Source organism: Myodes glareolus, chromosome 19 (assembly GCF_982192425.1).
Source record: "Myodes glareolus chromosome 19, mMyoGla1.1, whole genome shotgun sequence".
Lineage (NCBI taxonomy): Eukaryota > Metazoa > Chordata > Mammalia > Rodentia > Cricetidae > Myodes > Myodes glareolus.
Window position 1 is genome coordinate 51844328 of NC_142044.1, and position 22405 is coordinate 51866732.

At 52.1% G+C, this 22405-nt stretch overlaps 2 protein-coding genes across 2 annotated transcripts; one reads left to right on the forward strand and one right to left on the reverse strand.

The window, feature by feature from the left end:
- The first annotated feature begins 1055 nt into the window (after positions 1-1055).
- Mapk8ip2 (mitogen-activated protein kinase 8 interacting protein 2) lies at positions 1056-9294 on the forward strand. Its single transcript, XM_048444823.3, has 12 exons — positions 1056-1293; positions 2205-2310; positions 3576-3854; positions 3942-4035; positions 4141-5382; positions 5736-5811; positions 5932-6104; positions 6179-6288; positions 7226-7333; positions 7502-7572; positions 8189-8287; positions 8487-9294. Exons 1-12 carry the CDS (start codon positions 1229-1231, stop codon positions 8557-8559), a joined length of 2496 nt encoding a protein of 831 aa, XP_048300780.1. The 5' UTR covers positions 1056-1228; the 3' UTR covers positions 8560-9294.
- Positions 9295-18689: 9395 nt separating this feature from the next.
- On the reverse strand, positions 18690-21909 carry Arsa (arylsulfatase A). The gene is made up of 8 exons (XM_048444822.3): positions 21212-21909; positions 20828-21068; positions 20503-20721; positions 20260-20429; positions 19808-19932; positions 19588-19715; positions 19254-19356; positions 18690-19153 (listed from the first exon to the last, which is right to left on the reverse strand). Exons 1-8 carry the CDS (start codon positions 21427-21429, stop codon positions 18834-18836), a joined length of 1524 nt encoding a protein of 507 aa, XP_048300779.1. The 5' UTR covers positions 21430-21909; the 3' UTR covers positions 18690-18833.
- Between the last annotated feature and the right edge of the window lie 496 nt (positions 21910-22405).

Here is a 22405-nt window from a genome sequence, read left to right on the forward strand (position 1 = left end):
AGGTTGTCCATACTCTGAAAAGAGCCAAGAGCATAGGTGACCTCAAAAAACAGTGATTCAGGGATGGGTAGTGGTGGTACATGCCTTTAATCCCAACACTTGGGAGGCAGAGGCAGGTGAATCTCTGTGAGTTCAAGGCCAGCTTGGTCTACAAGAGCTAGTTCCAGGACAGCTAGGACTGTTACACAGGGAAACCCTGTCTCAAAAAAAAAAAAAAAAAAAGCAAAACAAAAATAAAAAACAAAACAAAAACAAAAATAAAAACAAAACAAAACAAAAAAACAGTGGTTCAGTTGAAAGAACACAGCTTCAATTTCTTTCAGTACCCACCAATATCTCTGTTCAGGTTCTGCAGACTGTACTACACACAGAAAGTTCAGTGTTGACCTCTGGATTGTGGACTCTGAATCCAGACCTCTTTCACATCATTTGAGCCAGTGTCACTGTCCTGGCCCCGTTAGCACTATCAGGGAAATGACTGCTCTAGCCGGGGTCAGTGAATTTTAGGGAGAATTTTCCTTTGGCCCCATCAGCACCCAGTGGAGAACAGCTCCGACGAGCTCTGATCAGCACCCACGGGTGGACAGCTCCCTCAGTCACACTTTTGGAGATCTAGCGGGTTGGGAGGTCTGGCCGGCTGGCCAACCCCGCTCTGCTTTTCGGATTTCCTGGGACACGAATGCTGCTCCTAGGGCCTCACCCACCCCCACGAGCCGCCCACCTCCCAGGAGCACGGCACAACGTAGATAACTAGAAGTGCGCAGACCCGGGCAGCCACGGTCCTGGCTCCTGGGTCTGTCGCACCCATTTCCCCGGCATCTTTCTCGGCTCCTGCAGAAACCTTCGGTCTACGAGCCGGTTCCTGCTCCCACCTATCCCTTCTCGCCGGTACCTCGCTCTGACCACGCAAGCCACACGCCAGCGCTCCCGGCCAGAACCTCACCACCATCACCACCACCACCACCACCACTACATCCCGCATCCCCCACGGCTCGACCCCCATCCCCCCGCCCCCCTCAGGCCCCGCCCTGCGCCACTCCCTCCCTTCACCCCTGCGGCGCGGCTTGCTGCCGCGGTGTCCTGGCAGGGCGCTGAGGTGTGTCGCCGGCGGGTGTCGCAGGGCGTGTCACGAGGTGAGTGGGGAGACAGAGGCCGCGAGCCTGAGCACCAAGGGCGCGCGGTGTTCTTTACCCCTCCCCCTAGCTGCCGGCCGGCGGTTCCTGGGAAGATGGCGGATCGCGCGGAGATGTTTTCTCTCTCCACCTTCCACTCGCTGTCGCCTCCGGGCTGCAGGTACGCACTCGGCTGGGTCTCATCTTCACGTAGGACTCCTCCGCCTGCTACCCCACCCCGTCGATTGCAGCTACTCAAGCCAGGGGCCTCTTTGGTTTGCAGGCCTCTGACTGATGCTGCCCATCCCCCATCCTGGGCTCCGGGTCCCTCCGTGTTTGCTCCCTGTCGCGCAGACCCAATGGTACCCCCTCACAGACACACACCTTTCCTGTTGGGATACCGAACCGCACCCAGTCAGGAGAGATGACCTGGCAAGGATGGGGTCCCTAGACTGACCCTTTGAGGGATTTTAGGCAGGGTGCCCAGCACCTAGTCCGTTCTTGACAGTGTCCTTTTGGCCTTGTTGTGTCTCCTTCCAAGAGGCTAGGGCCTGGCCCTTAGTCCAGGCCTGCGGAGAGTGAAATCAAGCTTGAAGCTTTAGGAGTGGGATGGGGGATGTTGGAGAAGGATGGGGGATGTTGGAGTGGGATGGGGGATGCTGGGGTGGGATGGGAGATGCTGGGGTGGGAGGGGGCTGGACCTTTGGGTGTAGGCCTGCTTGGTAGGAGGGGGATGGGGACACAAGCAGAGCAGCTGAACCCCTCCCTCTCCTTTTGTGGCATCTTCAGCTACCCCTCTCCCTGTTGGCTCAAGGTGTCTCCCTTGAGGCTAAAGATGTGTGACCCACAGGGACTGGGAGCTGAGCTGAGGAGAAGTAGGAGGGGTTTGGGGAGTGATGGCTGCTCTGGGCTCATTTGCTGTGAGGAAGGAAGGGATCCAGGGGAGAGCAGTGTCTGGGATCAAAATGGCATGGCTTTAGTCTAGATGTTGGGGACCCTGGGAGCTGGACATTTTCCACCAAAGTCCTCAGGATCAGCTCTCAGGCCAGGAGCCTAGGATTGATGGCTGTCTGACCCTGGCACCCTCTTCAGGCCTCCCCAGGACATAAGTCTGGAAGAATTTGATGATGAAGACCTGTCTGAGATCACCGACGACTGTGGACTGGGCCTTAGCTACGATTCAGACCACTGCGAGAAGGTGGGGAAAGGGTTGGGTGTGCAGGACTGGCCTAGAGAAGAGTTTTCACCTAGGCTCGGTTTCCCTAGCACCCTTGTGGGTTTAAGAGTGTCTGAGTTCAACTTCCAAGCAAGAAAGACTCTGCCCTTGCTAATAGCCTTTGTTATTTGTCTTTCCTAACACACGGTAGGCCCTTCGAGGGGCCTTCTCTGTCAGTTCTCCCCGACATAGTGCCCCAAGAGGTAGGAGGAGTGTGCCTTTGCTTGGGTCCTCTGTACTCAGGTCACTTCCCACAAAGGTTTAAACCCTCCGGTCTCCAGCACAACTCAGTCTCTGTGTCTCTTTTTTCTGTCTGGTCTCCCTCTAAAATCTTTTCCATCCTGCCTCCTGGTTCTGTCTCTACATGTTTCCATTTTCATTTGCTCTGAGAAGATGCCATGTGCCAAGTGCAGGGGGCTTCCAGGTGTTGGGAGCAGAGTCACAGACACACATACACACACACACACACACACACACACACACACCAGCTTTCAGTTTAGCAGGGGAGAAATACAAGCGAGAGATTGTGATCACCCAATATGCCAGTGGCGGGATTCCAACTGGACACCAAGTGTGACCAGGGGGAAGGGATTCTAATCCAGACTGCAGGAATCAGGAAGACTTCTCGGAGAAAACGTCGCGCATAACCCCGAGGTTAGCAGGAAGCAGGCAGATGGGGGGTAGGCAGGAGGGTGTGTGTGGAAGAGAAGACTCGCTGGCAGAAGGACTAACTGTGCCAAAGACCCTGGGTTTGGTACAAATTTGGTGAATCATCCGAGTGCAGGCTCTCCTTATTGATACATTTGTTACTTATTGATGATGTTCCCGTGGGAGAGTACATCAGTACATAACGTGGAGGTGAACCTGTTCTGTAGTCTAACAGTCTGCTGCATAAGACACATCAAATCCATGAGGTGTGGGTTGTTAAAACACTGTGAAAGCAGCAGAGCGGCAGTGTCAGAGATGATGCGGTTTGGGGACGACTAAAGCTCGAAGGTTACTTAGGGTTACTCTGAGAATGTCTCCGAAATTTGGGCCCTTCCTGGAAGTGCAGTGATCAATATGTGTCTTAAGAAGATTTTTTTTTGCAAACAAACAAACAAACAAACAAAAAACAAACGTTGCTATGTTGATGGGGCGAAGTGGAAAGAGCTCGTTGGTTTCCTGCGTCCCCCTCTTCTCCTACCTGGGACTCCAGGATACTGTTGTCCTCTGGCCCAGCCCTGTCTTGTCCCTCCTTCTTGCAGGACAGCCTCTCCCTGGGTCGCTCAGAGCAGCCACACCCTATCTGTTCCTTCCAAGATGATTTCCAGGAGTTTGAGATGATCGATGACAATGAGGAGGAGGAGGAAGAAGAGGAAGACGAAGAGGAGGAAGAGGAGGAAGAAGGAGATGGGGAGGGCAAAGCAGGGGTTGGATGTGGTTCCGAAGCACTTGCTGGAGAGCCCCTTATTCCCTCTCCTTCCCTAGAGGAGCCCCACAAGCACCGACCCACCACTCTGCACCTGACTACACTCGGGGCCCAGGTGAGCTTCCTGATATCCACCACAGGCCCCTCCCTCTCTTGATTGCTGGAGTGGTCTTCAGTCACACCGCTTTGTCCTCCTACCTAGGACTCCTTGAACAACAATGGCGGCTTCACCTCTGCACCTCCATCCTCCTGGCAGGAGACAGTGCTGGGCTCGCCAGCCAAGGAGCCCCTTAAAGGTGAGGGATGGAGGCTAGTAGAAGAGGGAGGGAAAGAGAGGAGGGGCTGGGTGCTGAAAGGAGGCCTGCTTTCTGAAGGCAGTGACCGGAACCCCTCTCTTTCAGAGCTCCCAGCCCCTCTCATGCCGGCAGAAGAGGAGCCCCATGAGGTACGGTCTCTGGTACACCCTGGCTGTGACTGTGAAGGGAACCAACCCCCAGAGCCACCAGTGTCAGGTGGGGCCTCGCCTTCCTCTGATCCTGGGATTGAGGCTGACTTGAGAAGCCACTCCAGTGGAGGCCACGAGGGTCGGCGAAGTAGTCAAGAGCTCTCGTCACCAGGCTCGGACTCTGAGGATGCAGGTGGTGCACGCCTGGGCCGCATGATCTCGTCCATTTCGGAGACGGAGCTGGAGCTGAGCAGTGACGGTGGCAGCAGCAGCGGCCGCTCCTCACATCTCACCAACTCTATCGAGGAGGCTTCATCGCCAGCCTCAGAGCCAGAGCCCGAGCCTGAACCACTGCATGAACCTCCCCGCCGCCCTGCCTTCCTGCCTGTGGGCCCTGACGACACCAACAGCGAGTATGAGTCCGGCTCTGAGTCGGAGCCTGACCTCAGCGAGGACGCCGACTCGCCCTGGCTGCTCAGCAACCTGGTGAGCCGCATGATCTCTGAGGGATCCTCGCCCATTCGTTGCCCTGGCCAGTGCTTATCTCCCGCACCACGGCTGCCAGAAGAGGCTGTGTCACAGGCCAACCGGGTACCCCAGGACTGCCAAGACCCTGAGGCAGTAGCAGGGCCCCACGTGGAGTTGGTGGACATGGACACCCTCTGCGGTCCACCTCCGTCGGCCCCTGCAGCGCCTAGGCTTGGCCCTGCGCAGCCTGGGCCCTGCCTCTTCCTCAGTAACCCAACACGGGATACCATCACCCCGCTTTGGGCCACACCGGGCCGCACGGCCCGCCCTGGCCGCTCCTGCTCTGCTGCCTGCTCAGAGGAGGAGGACGAGGACGAAGAGGATGAGGAGGATGAGGACGATGCGGAGGACAGCGTGGTCCCTCCTGGTTCCAGGAGTACAGGCTCCACTGCGCCGCTGGATGCCTCGCTGGTGTACGACGCTGTTAAGTACACACTAGTAGTGGATGAGCACACGCAGCTGGAGCTGGTGAGCCTGCGGCGCTGTGCAGGCCTGGGCAACGACGACAGTGAAGAGGACAGCAGCTGCGAGGCCAGTGAGGAAGAGGCGGGAGCTACATTGCTAGGTGGTGACCAGCTGCCAGGGGATGATGCCTCTCCTGACAGCCCCGACCTCACCTTCTCCAAGAAGTTCCTCAACGTCTTTGTCAACAGTACATCTCGATCCTCCAGTGAGTGGGAAAGTGGGGGAAGATGGGAGGGGGGCAGCAGAAGAAGCCACCATCCTGGTCCCAGACCCTATCTGGTACCCCAAAGTGCCCAGGAGGCCTTAAGTTCTAGAGGTGGTCAAGGCTAGACACTTTTTTCCTGGGACAATGAGCAGTGATCCTCCCCAAGGGACAGGGAAGCCAGTCCATAGCCGGGTGCACTCCCTTCCTTTCTTGACTTAGGGTACCCAACAGTGTGCTGCAGGGAGGGGATTTGGCTCCAGCCCAAGGCCAGTCTTTAAACACTTTCTTTTCTTTCTCCCTGGAGGCAGAGTTCCTAACTCTCCCCATCTCTGCCTCTCTTGCGTGTCTCTCAGGCACTGAGTCCTTTGGTCTTTTTTCCTGTCTGGTCAACGGGGAGGAGAGAGAGCAGACACACCGGGCTGTCTTCAGGTACATCAACTCCCTCACCCATGGGGACCCCCAGCCCCAGCCTACAGATTGCTTAGGACATTGCTGCCTGTGGCGTGCCTGAGGCCTGCCTGGTCTCAGTCAATCTCTCCCTGACCTCAGGTTCATCCCTCGGCATCCAGATGAGCTGGAACTAGACGTGGATGACCCAGTGCTCGTGGAAGCTGAAGAGGATGACTTTTGGTTTCGTGGCTTCAACATGCGCACTGGCGAGCGTGGCGTGTTCCCGGCCTTCTATGCCCATGCAGTGCCAGGTCCTGCCAAGGACCTGCTGGGTAAGACCCCCACCTACAAGAGGAAGCTTGCCACCACAGACTTTTCTCCTGTCTCACCCCCTTCCTCTCCCCAGGGAGCAAGCGGAGCCCTTGCTGGGTGGAGCGCTTTGATGTGCAGTTCTTGGGCTCTGTGGAAGTACCGTGTCACCAGGGCAACGGCATCCTGTGTGCAGCCATGCAGAAGGTCAGTGTGGAGATGGTGGCTGGCACCGGCTGGAGGTCCACCTGGATGTCCCCCAGTCCATCACAGCACAGCTCCCCTGACTCAATGGCCTCCAGCCTTGAAGGGGGGGATGTTACAGGACTGACTCTCAGGCCCAATTCAGAAGCCTACGCAGAAAGACCTAGGGCAGAGTGAAGCAGCTGTGCCCTTTACCTCTGGGCCTATTGATTGGTAGCACATGCCTTTAATCCCAGCACTCGGGAGGCAGAGGCAGGTGGATCACTGTGAGTTCAAGGTCAGCCTGGTCTACAGAGTGAGTTCCAGGACTGGCTCCAGAGCTACCGAGAAACCCGGTCTCAAACAAACAAACAAACAAAAAACCAAAACAAAAAACCAAAACAAAAAACAACAAACAAACAAAAAACCAACCAACAAAACAAAAACCCAACTCTCATCACCTCCTCTTTCCTGGAAGTTCCTTAGTCACCCATTTATCCACTCCGTGGACAATTATCAGTACCTTCTGACCTGGCCACCCCCCCACTCCCCCTGCCAGACACCCGAGGCTAATACAGCACAAATCAGCTCTGTATCAGAGAGCTCCTGTCAGGCTATGGGGATCAGGCATAAGGTAGCTGGAAGTGTGGGCAGAAAAAGTTCTTGGCACCTGAACCAAGCAAGAGAAACAACCTGGTTGTAACAGAAGGGAGGCAAGCTAGGTGCAGGGTGCGATTGACTTAGAGCAAAGATGACCAAGGTCATCCTTTTGTCTTCCAGAATTGTCTCTGGGGCCCTGAGGTGCCAAGAGTATTCAGATAATCTAAAATGAACAGAGGCATGATGAAGAGAGAGAGAGAGAGAGAGAGAGAGAGAGAGAGAGAGAGAGAGAGAAGAGAGAGCAAGAGAGCCCTTGATGGGTTCCTCAAGACCCTCCCTTCACCTCTAACTTCTCCCTCAGATTGCCACAGCCCGGAAGCTAACCGTCCACCTGCGCCCTCCTGCCTCTTGTGACCTTGAGATCTCTCTGCGGGGGGTCAAGCTGAGTCTGAGTGGAGGAGGACCTGAGGTGGGAGTGTGATAGGCTGGGGACCAGGGGGAGGCTTGGAGGTGGCGGCGGTGGAGCCCTTAAAGCACAGGAAAAAGGTGGGGCGGGGACGGCGAGGAGGCGTGTAGTGGGCGTGGTCTCAGGCTTGTCTTAGCCAATGTGGGATGATTCTGTTCACCTCTGCTCTAGTTCCAGCGTTGCAGCCACTTCTTCCAGATGAAGAACATCTCCTTCTGCGGCTGCCATCCCCGAAACAGCTGGTAAGGACTTCCCTGTTCTTCCTACATTCCTTCAAAGGCCGAGGGTCACCTGGTCTCCGATCCCCGCCCACCCTCAGGGCTCCACCTGCCCTGATATGGTGCCCAATTCATGCCAGTCAGTCTAGACACTGATCCAGCTGCAGTTCTACAGGAGTGAATCAGAATCCATCCTGGTCCCACTGTAAGGAAGATTGGAATGGGTGGATGGTTGATTTGCATGACTGTGGCTAAGGTGTTGGCTGAGGAGTAAGGAACTGAGTGTGCCATGTTTGTATAAGGTTAGGGATGTGGGGTATTAGGTATTAAGATCACAGACTGCCTCCCTTACCACAGTGCTGCCACGGACTGACTGTGTACCCTTTGGCAAGACACTAATGCCCTGTATGCTTAGTTACTATGGTACATCTACCTCACATGGCTAACATGTGTGAATTAATATAAATGCTTTATTAGCATCTGCTAGATACGGGGCAGTGCATCTGACTGGTCACAGTTTGGGGTGGGGTGGGATCTGGAGTCTCAAGCTGCTCACCTGGATCGCCGTTGCTCTGAGTACTAATGGCGTGCCCAGGGCTAGGCCAGTGCCCTGACACCTCCTTTGTCAACGTCTCCCCAGCTATTTTGGCTTCATCACCAAACACCCGCTGCTAAGCCGCTTTGCCTGCCATGTCTTTGTGTCCCAGGAGTCTATGAGACCAGTGGCGCAGAGCGTGGGGTGAGTGGGAAGATGGAGCCGGAGCCCCGGGAGGGAGGATATGGGGCACGGAAGGGCTCTGGTGCATGGGAGAGGCATGGGTACAGGTCGCTAGAAAGGATACTGTGTGGACACGCATGGTGGCTAGTGAAGACAGTAGTGCGTCTTCAGTAAAGTAGGAGGAGCTCTGGGCTGAGCTCGGTCCCCTCCCTCTCCGCAGCCGGGCCTTCCTGGAGTACTACCAGGAGCACCTGGCATTTGCCTGCCCCACAGAGGACATCTACCTGGAGTAGCCTGGAGTAGCGCCCACCTCCCTCAGCTCCCGTCGACACAGCTCTGGGTATCTCAAGGCCACCGTGGCTTGAGCAAGGACTGGATTGGGGGACATTTGGAACCTTACATTGTGGGAGTCTCCGGGCTGGGAACTCTTATCCTTTATCCCCAGGTCATGGCTTTCGGGAGCTGTTGGGGAGAGGAGCCTCAGCAGCCATACTTTTCTTCTGAAGCATCTTTTCTCTCTTATCTTCCTTTGTCCCGTTCCTCCAACTGCCTTCCCTCTGTCTCCCCAACCTCTTTCTGTGCCTGTAGACCTCGCTCTTTGCTCTCTCTTTTGGAGGTGGAACTTGAGGGAGGGGAGTAGGCTCAAGGTAACTGATGAAGTCAGGTCCCCCATGGTTCCCTCCCGCCCGTCTCCTGTGATTTATAAATGAATTTTAATTTTTATAGTGAATCTCAAGGGATCATCCCGTCTCTGATCGCAGGAAGGGACCCTAGCCCCCACCCACAGGAGCTCAGGGGAAAGAGGGAGGGGTTTCTAAGAGAACCTTCGGGCAACGAGGTGGTTCTTGATGCTCACCCAAAGCCCCCAATGCTGCTAGGAGGAGGGCACCCTAAAGGGTGCTCCCAACAGGTCATCTGCTTTGCCGCTAACACCCCTGCAGTCCAGCGAGTGAGTATCTGCCCTGCGTACGCCACCTGCTGTGTACGTGGGCCCCGCCCACAGCCTCAATAAACTCTGCTTGGTGTGACCCTGGCTGTTTTTAAAGTGGTGCCCAGGTGGAGGGCCTAAGTGCCCATGGCAAATGGAAACAGAGGGCCCAGGGTGAGGGGGTTATGGGAACTGGGAGATGCCTTCAGCACATCCTGAAGTCCTGCTGAGGGTGGGTCACTGCACGCTGTGTTAGAGCTGTGTTGGAGGTGGTGTCAGGGAGTCTTCACAGATGTCTTCGCCAAACACACTTCATTTCCTACAGAGATAGCCAAGGCCTTAAAGGAGGCACTGGCCACAGCCTCTGTGTCTTTCCCATTGGGGTACGAGGAGAGGCATGATCCAGATCATTGTGTGTGTGTGTGTGGGGGGGGGGTGTTGTGTGTTTGTGTGTGTGTGCCATGAACAACTTGAGAAAAGATGCCTGTGGGTCTTAAAACTGATATTTTTTAAAAGTCTTACTCAGAAAGAAGAAAGTAGATGGCTTTTTTTTTTAAAAAAAAAAAAAAACATGCCTGTAGCCTGTAGGTGATTATAGATCCTCACCGAGATTCTTTCCTGGGACTTCTAAGTGACTCCAACTCCAGAGGAGTGTCAGTATGACAGTTGGTAGCCCCTGTGGGTAGGTCTGTGCCCTCTGATCTCTAGCAGTACTGTAGCAAGATCCCGGGTGAAGGTTCTGAATGAAGCAGTGATCAAAGGGATGGTCTTGACCGTTTGCTACATAAACATCAACTCTCAGCTGGCCATGGCAGCACATACTTACAATCCAAGGACACTGGAGGCTGGGACAGGATGTGTTGTGATCCTGTCTCCACAAAGAACAGTAACCATCAAAATCATCTTGACTTAAATGTTACTTCAGTGTGTCAACAAACGAAAAACTATTCACAATCTGTGTGAAGATCAGGGACGAAGACTGTGGAGTTGTCACCTTTTAGCTAGGATGCCGGGACGTCCCACACATTCAAGAAGATTTGTAAATCCCTTTCTGCTACTTAGCAATGCTATAAAGAGGCAGACAGCCGCTTGGGAGTGGCGTGAAACCCGTACCTGAGACCTGTGCTTGGTGATGGAGGCATGACCTCCGACCATTTCACTTCCAGTTCTGTGTCCTTGGTGACCTGTATCCCTCCCAGGGCCTGGCCCCCTCCCAGGACCCTCCAACAGGTCTCTTTGGTTCTTCACATGGTTAACGTCTTTCCTTCTGCCTAGCGATTAGGACAGTTGTGGGACATGCTTGGTGGCCTTTCCTTGCTGTTTCCTCCTACCTCTCCAGCTGCCCCTCAAGCCCTGCTCTGTCCTGGGTTCTTCTGGCTTTAAGGCCAGCAAGCATAGGGAATAGATTAGCAACCTGGGACTCCACTTGGTTTGAGCCTCATCTCTCTTCTAACAATGCACTTGGCAGCCTGGGATCCTTACCTACATGCACTATGCACATACATCCCTCTTCAAAACAATGTATCTAGTAACTTGTTACCCACCTAGGACCCCCACCTTCGTTGAGATGCACGTACATGCCACTCTGAAAAGCGGAGTAAGTTTCTCCTTCCTAACATTCAGTGTGAGACTAGGGAGGCTGATTTGGTGTTCACTGACTTGGGATACATGTGCTTTGAAGGCAAACTGTTCTGTAGGTGAACGTTTAGGGAGAATTCCATATTTACCATTTTGTACCTATGCATAGTTGGGCATGCATGTTATTAAAGCAAGATGCATTACAGGAAGAGACATGTGCACTGGACAAGGGGTTTATGTATTCCAAGCCTGCCCTTCAAAATAGAGAACCACACAAACTAAGCCAATAGTATCCCCTCCTTCCGTCAGTCTCCATAGAAGAAGCCTGGAGGCAACAACCTATTCCTATGGCCCGCAGTCACGCTTGACAGCATATCTGACCTGTACTATCGCTTTGCTTTGAATAAAATTACCTGGCTTATAATGTGTGTGCTTATTTCAGTTCCTCCAATAAGATGCCGAGAGCCTGAAGATACCCCAGGTTACTGGTAATAGCTTTGTATTGCCCGTGGAACTGACTATGAGGGTAGATCCATGTGCTGTGCTGTGTGCATCAACTCACAGCTCCAGCTGACCTCCCAATCACTCCCATAGAGTCACCCCAATAGCTAGTCACTGCTACTTGTAAAGGACCCCGTGGCTGCTCGGGGGACACCAGACACACTTTGAACTAAAGTTTTAATTTACAAGAGACTTTCCCACCCACTATATCCATTTATGTTCTGTGTTTATATTTTTTCCCCCTCAAGTCACCTAAACTTCAGGGCTGAGGATAAACCAGATTCCTCTGTCTGTTGTCCCCACCTTCTCAACTTAGATCAAATTGCCTTGGGTTTCCTCCTGGACCTTTGTACAAAACCCAGCTTTCTTGGGGTTCCCTGGCACCCTGGCACCTGCAGCCACCTGGGCAGATCACTGTCCTTAACTGCTGCAGTGATTCCTTTTAGACCTCGGTCTGACCTACCTGCAACCCTCTCCAACTCCCCTCCCCTCCCCTGCCACTACCAGTGTTCTGTGTGCACCTGCTGCCCTTCCCTGCTTGTTGCCCAGTAACCATCCACCTGGGCATTAGGAGCCCTGGGCCTTGGTCACCTGCTTCCTTCCTTGGTGTTGCAATACCCTAGGTCCTCCACACAGTGCAGCACCTGGTTTGATGCAAAAACCCCAGAGCTCCGCAGGGTACTTCTAACTCTGGTGCTCTAACTCGAAAACCTAGGTCAACAGAAACACCCGAATACAAAGTTTTCCACAGAGCACAAGATATGTTCATTTGTATCCTCATTTAAGGTACTGAATATAGGCTAGAGTGCCCCGCTGGTGGAATGTGTGCCTCCCCGCGTGAAGTCCTGGGTCCAACTCCTAGAAATACAAATGGAAACAACAAAAACAAAACAAAAGGCATACAAATAATCTAACTACTGAGCAACAGGATTTACTGAATTTAGATATATTTACATAATTGGAATATTAAGAATGTATGAAAAATGTAAATATTTCATAATGAAAGCATGTTATGCTATTAAGAGATATAAAGAATCATAATACATCGCATGTTAGAAATTATGAGTTGAAAACTGCTGAGAGGAAACTTTAAAAGTTAAAGCCAAGGGAAAGGCTGAGTAAACACATTGATTTAGAGGTTGCTCAGCTGAGCAGTATGTTTCTGCACACTTTGTTTTTTGTTATTGTTGTTTTTTTTTTTTCCAGACAGGGTTTCTCTATGTACCTTTGGAGCCTGTCCTGGCACTAGCTCTGTAACCTCGCTGAATTCACAGAGGTCCACCTGCCTCTGCCTCCTGAGTACTGGGATTAAGGTTATTGCATCACCACCACGGACTCTACACACTTTGTAATGGTCATTTGAGTTGTCTTTTAGGAACCCAAACACATTAAAAACATTGTTCCTCCACTTGGGCAGTGTAACCATCCCATAGGTGGTCTTCTGACATCAGAAGGCCAAACAAACAAACAAACAAACAAACAAAAAACCCTTACTCACCAAGGCTGCATTCATAAACAAGGGTCCTATGAAATGCTCTGAAGTGTCGACACATGAACAGTCTGCTGAGTGCTTCCCTGTGTTTTCCCACCAGGCCTCAGACCATCCTGTTTATCCCGTACGTAGCACTAAACCTTACCCTCTGGAGGCTTATTTGCGATTTCAGGCTTCAATCTTCTTACATGTGGACCATTTTGTATCTTAGTTAGGGTTACGATTGGTGTGGTAAAACACCATGACCAAAACCACTTCTATACCACAATCCATCATGAAAGAAAGTCGGGGCAAGAACGGAGGCAGAACCATGGAAGAAGGCTACTTCCTGGCTTGCTCCACCTGACTTGCTCAGCTGCTTATACAACCCAGTGCAACCTGCCCAGGGGTGTCACTGGAACTAGCTCTGTAGACCAGGCTGGCCTCGAGCTCATAGAGATCCTCCTGCCTCTGCCTCCCGAGTGCTGGGATTAAAGGCATGCACCACCACTGCCCGGTTTAAGGTCCTTTATCTAAGATAAGGTAGCAGAGTAGGCACAGGTTGCTCCCCAATGCCTCTTTTCGTCCACTCTGACATGGAACTTTATTCTGGACCTTCCGTCAATGTTGTACCTCTGCATTTGGCTCCTTCTGTCTCTTTTAGCCAGCACACATTTACTGTGCCAATTACTATTTTGTGACTACAACAATCCAGTAGAAATTTCTTTTTTCTTTTTCTTTTCTTTCTTTTCTTTTTCCTTTTTTGTTTTCTTTTTCTTTTCTTTTGGTTTTTTAACACAGGGTTTCTCTGTAGCTTTGGAGCCTGTCCTGAAACAAGCTCTTGTAGACCGGGATGGTCTCGAATTTATAGAAATCTGCCTGGTTCTGCCTCCCAAGTGCTGGGATTAAAGGCGTGCGCCACCACTGCCTGGCCTTCAGTAGAAAATTCTAAAAGGGAATTTATTGTTACTGGACTGATATTGGGGTCAAAAGAAGGAAGAGCAAAGGAGACTAAAAAGGGTTTGGCATAAATATAAAGTCCTCTTCCTTCACTGCTGATGGGTAGACATATGGCTTCTTGGCTTCTAAAAGGATTGTTAAATATTTTAGCTCCGCAGAGAATGATGCTTGGCTATGGTATCACTCCCTTCCCAGACTGAGGCTGCTGAGTCTGTCGTGTTTGTTCTGATGATGATACATTGTAACTGACAAAAGTATCTTCTAGTTCGAGGAGAACCAAAGGATTAGACCACCCATTCCAAAACACAAATTAAAAAAAGCCGGAAGCCGGGCGGTGGTGGCACACGCCTTTAATCCCAGCACTCAGGAGGCAGAGGCAGGTGGAGCTCTGTGAATTCGAGGCCAGCCTGGTCTACAAGAGCTAGTTCCAGGAGAGGCTCCAAAGCTACAGAGAAACTGTCTTGAAAAAAACCAAAACAAACAAACAAACAAACAAACAAAAAAAAAACAAAAACCAAAAAAAAAAAAAGAAAAGAAAGAAAGAAAAAAAAGGGCAAATAGTGAGTTGGGTAGAGCAAGATTTAATCACAGTGGCCATGTGGTGAAGAGCAAAGGGCTTCTATAACCTTGAGCCCATCTTCAAGCGACCAACAGGAACTTGAGATTTTATGGAAAATGACACTAGATGCGGTCAGGATTGAGAGTTTTCATAACCGAGAGCATCTAGATGATCTTGTGGCGTGGACCACATGACGACCATTGAAGCTCGACAAGGTTCCAGTATTTCAGCATTGCAGACCACACTTCTCCAGCACAGTTTACTTTCATTTTTAATGATTCTCAATACTAATCCCTTTTCCTTTGGGAAATTTTGTGTGGGCTTTGGTAAAAGGATGAAAATGTGTACAATGGTAGCCTCTAAACAAAATAATTCATCGGAAAAAAAAATCCCCGCAACCAGGGAACCAGGAATCCCATTGTGCCCATCTAGTAACACCAAGTGCAGGCAAGTTAGAGATTTACTAGACACACTTGATCCCAAGGATGAACTGCCTACAGCTCAGATCCAGAGCCTGAGCCCATTAAGGGCTACTGTTCAGTTAATAAATACAGAGAAATCAGAATGGTGTGGTATAATGGGAGGAGAGTTAAGACTTTCCCTTTTGGGAGTGTATGAGGGGAGCAGGCCAATAGAGTAAGACTAAGAAACTGTAGCATAGAGTCTGCTCCCCAGAGGTCCTTTTCCCAAGGCCAGGCATTGGATCAGGGTCTCCGTTCCCTTGAGGACTTGGGAAAACTTCCTGCTTGATAAAGCAGTCATTCCTATATCTAGCAAGAGGAGCTTGTGGTCCTTCATAAAAACATAGGACTGGGGCCTACTGTCAAGATCAACGCTATTTCCTCAACTCCTGATCTCAAGCCACACGCCAGCTCACATGCCCCTTGTCTCTCGTTCAGTCCTCTGCGAAACTACACAGTATAACAGGTGTAATCTTTTCTCAATTAAAGGTTCCAGGCAGCCAACCTGATTCACCCTCAGATAGTGTCTGTCTTCCTCTCCTCAGAGCCTCCCCGCCCCCCCCTCCGCCTCCGCTGACTCCACACATCCTCTTTGGGACCTGAAACCCCTGCTGAAGCAGGTCACCGGCAAGGCAATCTTGGCCAGGTCATTTTTTTTTTTTCCAGTTCCTGTTCTCTAAGGGATTCTGCAGAAGTCACCACTGTCATTACTTTAGAGCAACCTTGTTTCCAAAAGACTGCTCATTCTCCATGGTGCAAACTTGCCATCCTAGGTAGTCACCCCCATTCGAGGGATGATCTGTCTTGCAAAGCTTAGCTGTTGCTTTGTGGGTGGTTCGAATCCCTGGACAGGAAAATGTTTATCAAGCAGTTCTAATCAGTACTGTCGTCCCCAGCACAGAGTGGGAAACACTGACTCAGGGGAGAAGAAAGTTAAAGAGGTTAAAAACAGAGCCAGAGAGGGACAAAATAGAGTCAGCCCAGTGACTTGTGCCCTCCTTGAAAACTGCATTTGTAATTAGGAACATTGGGAGAAGAGGTGAATTGAATCCAGCATTAGTCCATAAAACATTCCCTTTTACTCCCCCTTCTGGTCACTTGGGAAAATGCATAGGAAAGGACAGCTAGGCTAGGGACAATACTTAGGCTCCTAGGGAGAGGTGCTGGCTCCCCCCCCCCCCCCATATCAACAGTATAGAAATGAGAAAGATAGAAGTCCTTCGATGGCACCTTGCTCCAGCACTGCACAGAAAACATTATGAAATCAAAATCATGTGGGGACAGCATCTGGGGGCCATAATAACTGTTTATGAGTGCATGTGTAAATGTATGTATATATTGAAGTGCATGTGTATATGCTGGCCCATATCACTCATGTGTGAATGTACCTGCTACTGTATGCACGTATCTGCACAAAGACCCATGCTATGCCTGTGTGAATGTGTGCACACATGTGTCTAAACACATGTGTATATGTATAGGTATACCTGTATATTTGTGTGGGCACATGTAAGTACATACAGACGTGCCTCTGTGAGCAGATGTTGCATCAGGCTAAAATGATGAAAAACAAGCCTTTATGCATGCCTACGAACATAACAAAGACAGAGTTTGACACTGTTAGAGTGTCTGGCTAACTCCTACCCCACAATTATGCTCTCATATTTATATGACCAGTATTGCTTTTGGGGGTGGCTACTGGTTTTATTGAAGTGTAAATTACAGAATGACATAAGGAAGTATGAAAATCCTGAGTGTGTAGCCGCTGATTGCTTTATTATATACATGTTTCATGTCACCTCTTGTTCAGACTGTAGAATGCCTAGGTTTCCTTTTGCCTGTCTAAGCAATACCCACACACTGCACTCTACAAGAGCCAGTGGTTTCTATGGCACTGAAATCTCACATGTGCCTGATGTCCCCGTGTTCACATCATCTTTATACTTGAGCACACTTCGCTCTACAGTAAGTATGATGGGATCCGCATTAAAATACACTCTATGCTGGTGAAAGAATGGAGCAGAGGTTCTTCCCCAGGGCTGTACTCAGGTGCTGATAGGGACTGGTTTTGGTGGGGGGACAGGGTGTTGTTGTTTTTAATGTGACGTATGGCTGATCCAATGTTTCAGCTCTCTCCCATCTTCACCTCAAACTGCGGTATCGATTATCTGACACCAGCCCTCCACTTAGATAAGGGATGCAGGAGCTCTTTAAGTCAAGATAAATTCCTGCTGGGCACCCGCAAAAAACCCTCTACCTCGTGTGCTTAGCCTGGGATGCAGCAGACCGTGGAGTGCGGCCAGTGTAGCTTTTTAGCCAGATAAGAGGTTATGGGAGAGTTCTATGGAAAATGGAGTTGTGGAAGACCTCAAACAGGAGGTGTCCTTTCCCCGTAAAGTGTGTCCCGTATCCTCCTCCATTCAGGCCTCATTCGGACCAGGTCACATCAGCTACAAGTGCTTTGGATGCTCTCCAGGCAGGGAGCTGGAGACACTGGTTGAACAATCGCCTGGTTCCATCCAGGGCCAGCAGCCTTGCCAAAGTTAGGTTCTCAGCCAGATCACCCCAACCTTTCACTACCAGGACTCCTAGTCACATGCCACTCCTGGACCAAGCACTGGAATGTAACCAGCTCAGACTGCTCACCAGCTTGAAGGAGAGAGGCTGTGTGCTTGACTCCTGGAAGTCTGTCCCCATTGAAAAGAGGCAACCGTAGAAATAGTGCTAGAGATATCGGGACACCCTGAGGCTTCTGTTCTGAGGTGACCAGTACTGAGGAGTACTTGGGGTGCACAGCACACCCTGCCACACAAGCACAGCCCAAAGGTCTCTTTCTACAGAAGCTAACCTCTGAGGCAGAACAGTGCCGTAGGAAAGAACAGCCAGGCCAGCTTGCCGTGGGCCTGAGGGAATGGTGGGTCACTGAAGGAGTTTGGAATCTGAACATGGTGGACTCCAACCCAATAGACTTTTTTTTTGGACATTTATTACTAATATTATTGTTGCTCAGGTGAGTGTGATATATGTAAGTTTAGACATGTGTGGGCCACAGAGCATGTGCAGAGGTCAGAGCACAACTTTGGGGATCTGGTTCTCTTCCTGTCTTGCTGAGGCGGGCTATCTCTTGTTTCTACCATGCTGCATACTCTAGGCTAGCTGGCATACAAGAGTCTGGGCAATCCTCCTTTCTTCCTATCTTCCCTGAGAATGCTGGGATTACAGATGTGGGGTCCCTTTTATCAGGCTTTTTCACGTGAGTTTCTGGGGATTGAACTCGGGTTGCCAGGCTCATAAAGCCAGCATTTTTACCCCCTGAGTCATCTCACTGGCCCCTGACAGATGTTTTTTTTTTTTTTTTAAAAAAGATTACTTTGTAGAAAATTAGATGGGATGAGGAGACTTGAAGTATGCACAGTGGAGGAATGCAGAGCTGGGGAGGCGGGCGAGCCCCAGGGGGCTGTCTCAGGAGCTGCTCATGTTCCTTCCTGGGATCTAGCAGGGCCCCCAACTCCTTAACTCTGTCTGGAATGAGCAGTTTATCACCTAATTCCAGATGACAGATTTCTTGTAAGACCCAAGGTGGCCAGCTCCAGTGCCTCTCTAACAACGCTTCTTGAGGAAAACCTATGTTCCAAGGATTTGGCACCTTTAGGGTCTCCTGGATCCCATGCCCTCACCACCCTGCCCTCACAGTTCCTGGCACCTGACTGCACTACTGGCTCCTGTGAACAGACATGCCCATTGCTTCAGTGCTGGACACACGCAGATGGCCAGGGCAGGGCAAATTTCAGACCCTGGATGCCTGGGTTCAAATCCTTAGATCAAGTTCTTTCTAGTAAGGTGACACTGGACTTGGACGGGTCCATGAGATTTTTTTTCCCCCATGCCTCAGTTTCCTCATTTGTAGCACAGGAGGATAGCACTGATCTCAGAGTTACCACAAGGACCAGATGAATTCGCACACCTGCAAGTCTCAGCTGATGTTATTACACTACCAGATACAAACTACACACTTGCCCCTGCCCTTCTGGTGAACCATCACACACTCAGGATACGGTTAGGGGTCCTGGGCTACCCTTGAGGGACCCCTGTGATTTTTCTCCAGGACCTTAGGACTGGGAGTCTGGGCAGTGGCAGCAGGCTGGGTGGGGAGTGCAGCTCGGCTGACAGCAGATCTGCAGGGCCGGGTCCTCACCCTTGGCTATCTGGCTGGGGCTGAAGGTCACAGCTGCGTCGTACTGGGCCTTGAGCAGGTTGAGGTGTTTCAGAGCCTGTAGAACTTCCGGGGAGGGCTCTTCCATACTTTCCAAAAGATTGTAGTTCTCACCAGGGTCCTCAGACAAGTCATAGAGGAGCGGGGGATCATGAGCCGTAAGAGGGCTGGCAGCATGACAGGCAGGGTCGGAAGTGGTGTCGCTGTGGGCGGAGCCTGGGGGAGGGGGCCGGCTTTTTATACAAGAAGGGGCAGAGGATAGAGCAGCTAAGGGCCAGCAGGGCTGGGGGTGAGGATGCCAGGGAGAGAGAGTTACCCTGAGTGAAGAAATGAGCCTTGTATTTCCCACTCCGCACAGCGAAGACGCCATGAACCTCGTTTGGGTAGGGCGGGTAGAAGAAGACAGACTTCCGTTGGCTCTGAGGGAAAGTCAGGGTCACAGGGTCGGAAAGATCTCTAAGAGCTCTTGTGTAAGGCAATGGTAGTGGACCCCCTTTTGGCCCACCCAGGAACTTGAGAGGTGGTACTCAGAGACCACTCATCAAAGGAGACGTGAGGCATGGACTCTCCTCCGCCACCGCCCAGATTCATACCTAAAGGAGGAGCAGTATGGAGTAGTGGAGTTGGGATCAAGGGATTATCGGCCCTACCTTGCCTGTGCCTAGCAGCAAGGAGCTGAGGTCAACACCATCCAAGGTGACATTGGGCAGTGGAGCCCCAGTCAGGGCTGCCAGGGTAGGCAGCAGGTCCAGAGAACTGGCCAGCTCATGGGTTACACCTGCGGACAGATGGCTGTTTGGTCATTCAGTTTACCATCAAGGCTGGGGAGATGGGGTCAAGGGTCTACAAAAAGAGGGCCAGAGGACTAACCAGGCTTAATGTGGCCTGGCCAGAAGGCCAAGGCAGGTTCTCGGACACCACCTTCATAAGTTGTTCCTTTCCCACATTTCAGGAGGCCAGAGCAGCCACCTTTGAACATACGCATCAACTCAGGACTAGGACAAACAAGGAAGTTATCAGTAATGAGGGGCCAAGGGCCCTCACCCAACACTGGTGACCACCAGCCCCATGTTTTAAAGTTATAAATCTTGCCAAGAATGACTGTTATATGCCTGTTTCCTCCTTCTCCTACCAGGACCAGCAACACTGTGTACCTGTGGTCCCCAGAGGTCCCCATTCTGTGACCCATGGATTACTGCAACAAGATTAGCATTCCTCTTAAGAGCTTTTTATAACAGTCTTCAACAAATAGCTAGGGCGGATGGACCCTAGAATCCTCACCTATGACCAAGCAATGTGCCATCCCCTGCTCTGGCTCGTACCCATTATCTGCAGTGAAGATGACCAGTGTCTCTCCGAGCAGACCCAGGTCTCCCACAGTTGTCATCAAGGCCCCTACAGCTGCGTCCAGCTCCATCAAGGAGTCCCCAAACGGCCCACGGCCTGAGCTCTCTGTGAAGGTTTTTCCACTGAACTGAGGGTAGTGGGTGTGCTGGGGGCAGAGAGTGGAGTCAGCACTGAGCCCAGTCTTGGGCAGCCAGGAGGGTGGGGCCAGGGTCACTCACGTGGGAAGCGTAGTACAGGAAGAATGGTCGGCCCTGGCGCTGGGCATCAGCCATGAGGTCTCGGGAGAAAGACACATAACGAGCCTCTAGTCCAGGCAGCCAAGGGGGCTGAGCCTCCACAGACAGGTTGGCCAGCAATGGGATGGGAACCAGGCCTTGGTCACAACCACCATCGCAGGGGATGTCTGGTGGGAAGCAGGTTAGGTTCTGACAGGGACCCTGGGGAAACAGTTCCAGTGAGAGAGGTCTGGCTATGGGTTAGGGGACATTGATAAGAAGATTAGGGGGGGCGAAGGGCAGAGGAGGGCCAAGGTAAGGTTTGTACCTGGTCATGGGAATATGGGATGCCTAAGAATCGATGGAAGCCTTGATGTGGGGGCAGGAAGGCCCCTTCTGGCCCCACTCCAAGATGCCACTTGCCAGCCATCCCCGTAAGATAGCCTCGAGCAGCCAGGATCTCAGCCAGAGTCACCTCCTCCAGTGGCAGGCCCCCTTGGGAGCTGGGCCCCAGAACTCCAGGGTACATTCCTGATCTAACTGGGAGCCGGCCAGTCAGGAGGGCAGCCCTGTAGTACAAGCCACATAACCCATATTCTGTGAGACCCACAGGGAGGAACACAGAGAGGCCAGGGAGAACTGTGGATCCACCCACAGAAAGACCCAAGTGGGATGGGCAGAGGGAGGGGAGGGGTGAAGGTCCCTCACTCACCGAGATGGTGTGCACAAAGACACAGGCACATAGAAATCTGTGAACCGCAGTCCCCCTGCAGCCAACTGATCCAGGTTGGGGGTGGTGGAACTGGGGTGCCCATAAGAGCCTAGGTCCCCATAGCCCAGGTCATCAGCAAAGAACAGCAAGATGTTAGGTGGGCTGGCAGTACTCAGACCTGCAGCCAATGCCAAAAAGAGGGCCTCCAGGGCCCCCATGGCAGAGATACAGATGGGCCTATGTCTTCAGACCCGTGGTAGGGAAGGCAGAGCTATTCCAGCAGGCTCGTTCCCTGAGTCCCCAGGCCAGCCCTCACCCCTCGCCTGAGTCCCCAGGCCCAGTCCTTCTCCTCCCCTGAGTCCCCAGATCCAAATCCTCCTTCTATCAGAAGGCCCACTTTCTGAAGCTCCAGCGAATCTGTCAGAACTCGGGAGGTGGTGGTCTGGGGAGTAACTCCTCAGAGCCCCTACAGGACCAGGGCTTCTTTAGATTCACGCGCGGGAATCTGACCCTGTTCACCCAGGCTTGAGATCAGGAGCAGACGACACTTCACATTTACCCGGGGGAGCTCCGGCGCCATGGGACAAGGGCGGTTCAGAACTGAGGAGGAACTGGTCATAGACAGCGTCGATCTCAGGCCGTCTGGGATACGCCCGTGGTCACGAGACACTCGGCTGCTGGGGAACGGCGGGGCTGGGATCGGGCGGTAGCGAGTCGGGGCGGGCTGAAGCTGCGACGGGGCGGGGCGAGGCGGGGCGGAGCTGGGCAGCTGAGCGAGGCGGGTTTGTGTGTCGATTGGCCCTTCCGGGGTGGAGCTTGTGAGGACCTGGGATCTGGACCGGGTAGGGTGAGACTGGGGATTACTCGCGCGCTTCGAACCCTTTTCTGCGCCGGTTGGCGTGTCCCGTGCTGGACTTGGTAACCTGCGCTCTTTGCTCCTGCGCGGTGGGCTCAGGCTCAGCTGCTAGACTGTCTAGCCGTGCACTACATCAATTATCTGGCTCTCCTGCTGTCTCCCGTTTTCAGTGCGTGTCTGGAGTTCCTCTGGCGAGGGGTGGTTTGTTAGTCCCATTTCCCCTGATGAGATATTTGAGGGATCCTTGTTGAAAAGACCTCAGCATCCCTTTCTAAATGAGCAAAGCAAAGTGAAAACCATGCAGTCGGATTGAAACGAAATCAGGAAGACGAATCGGA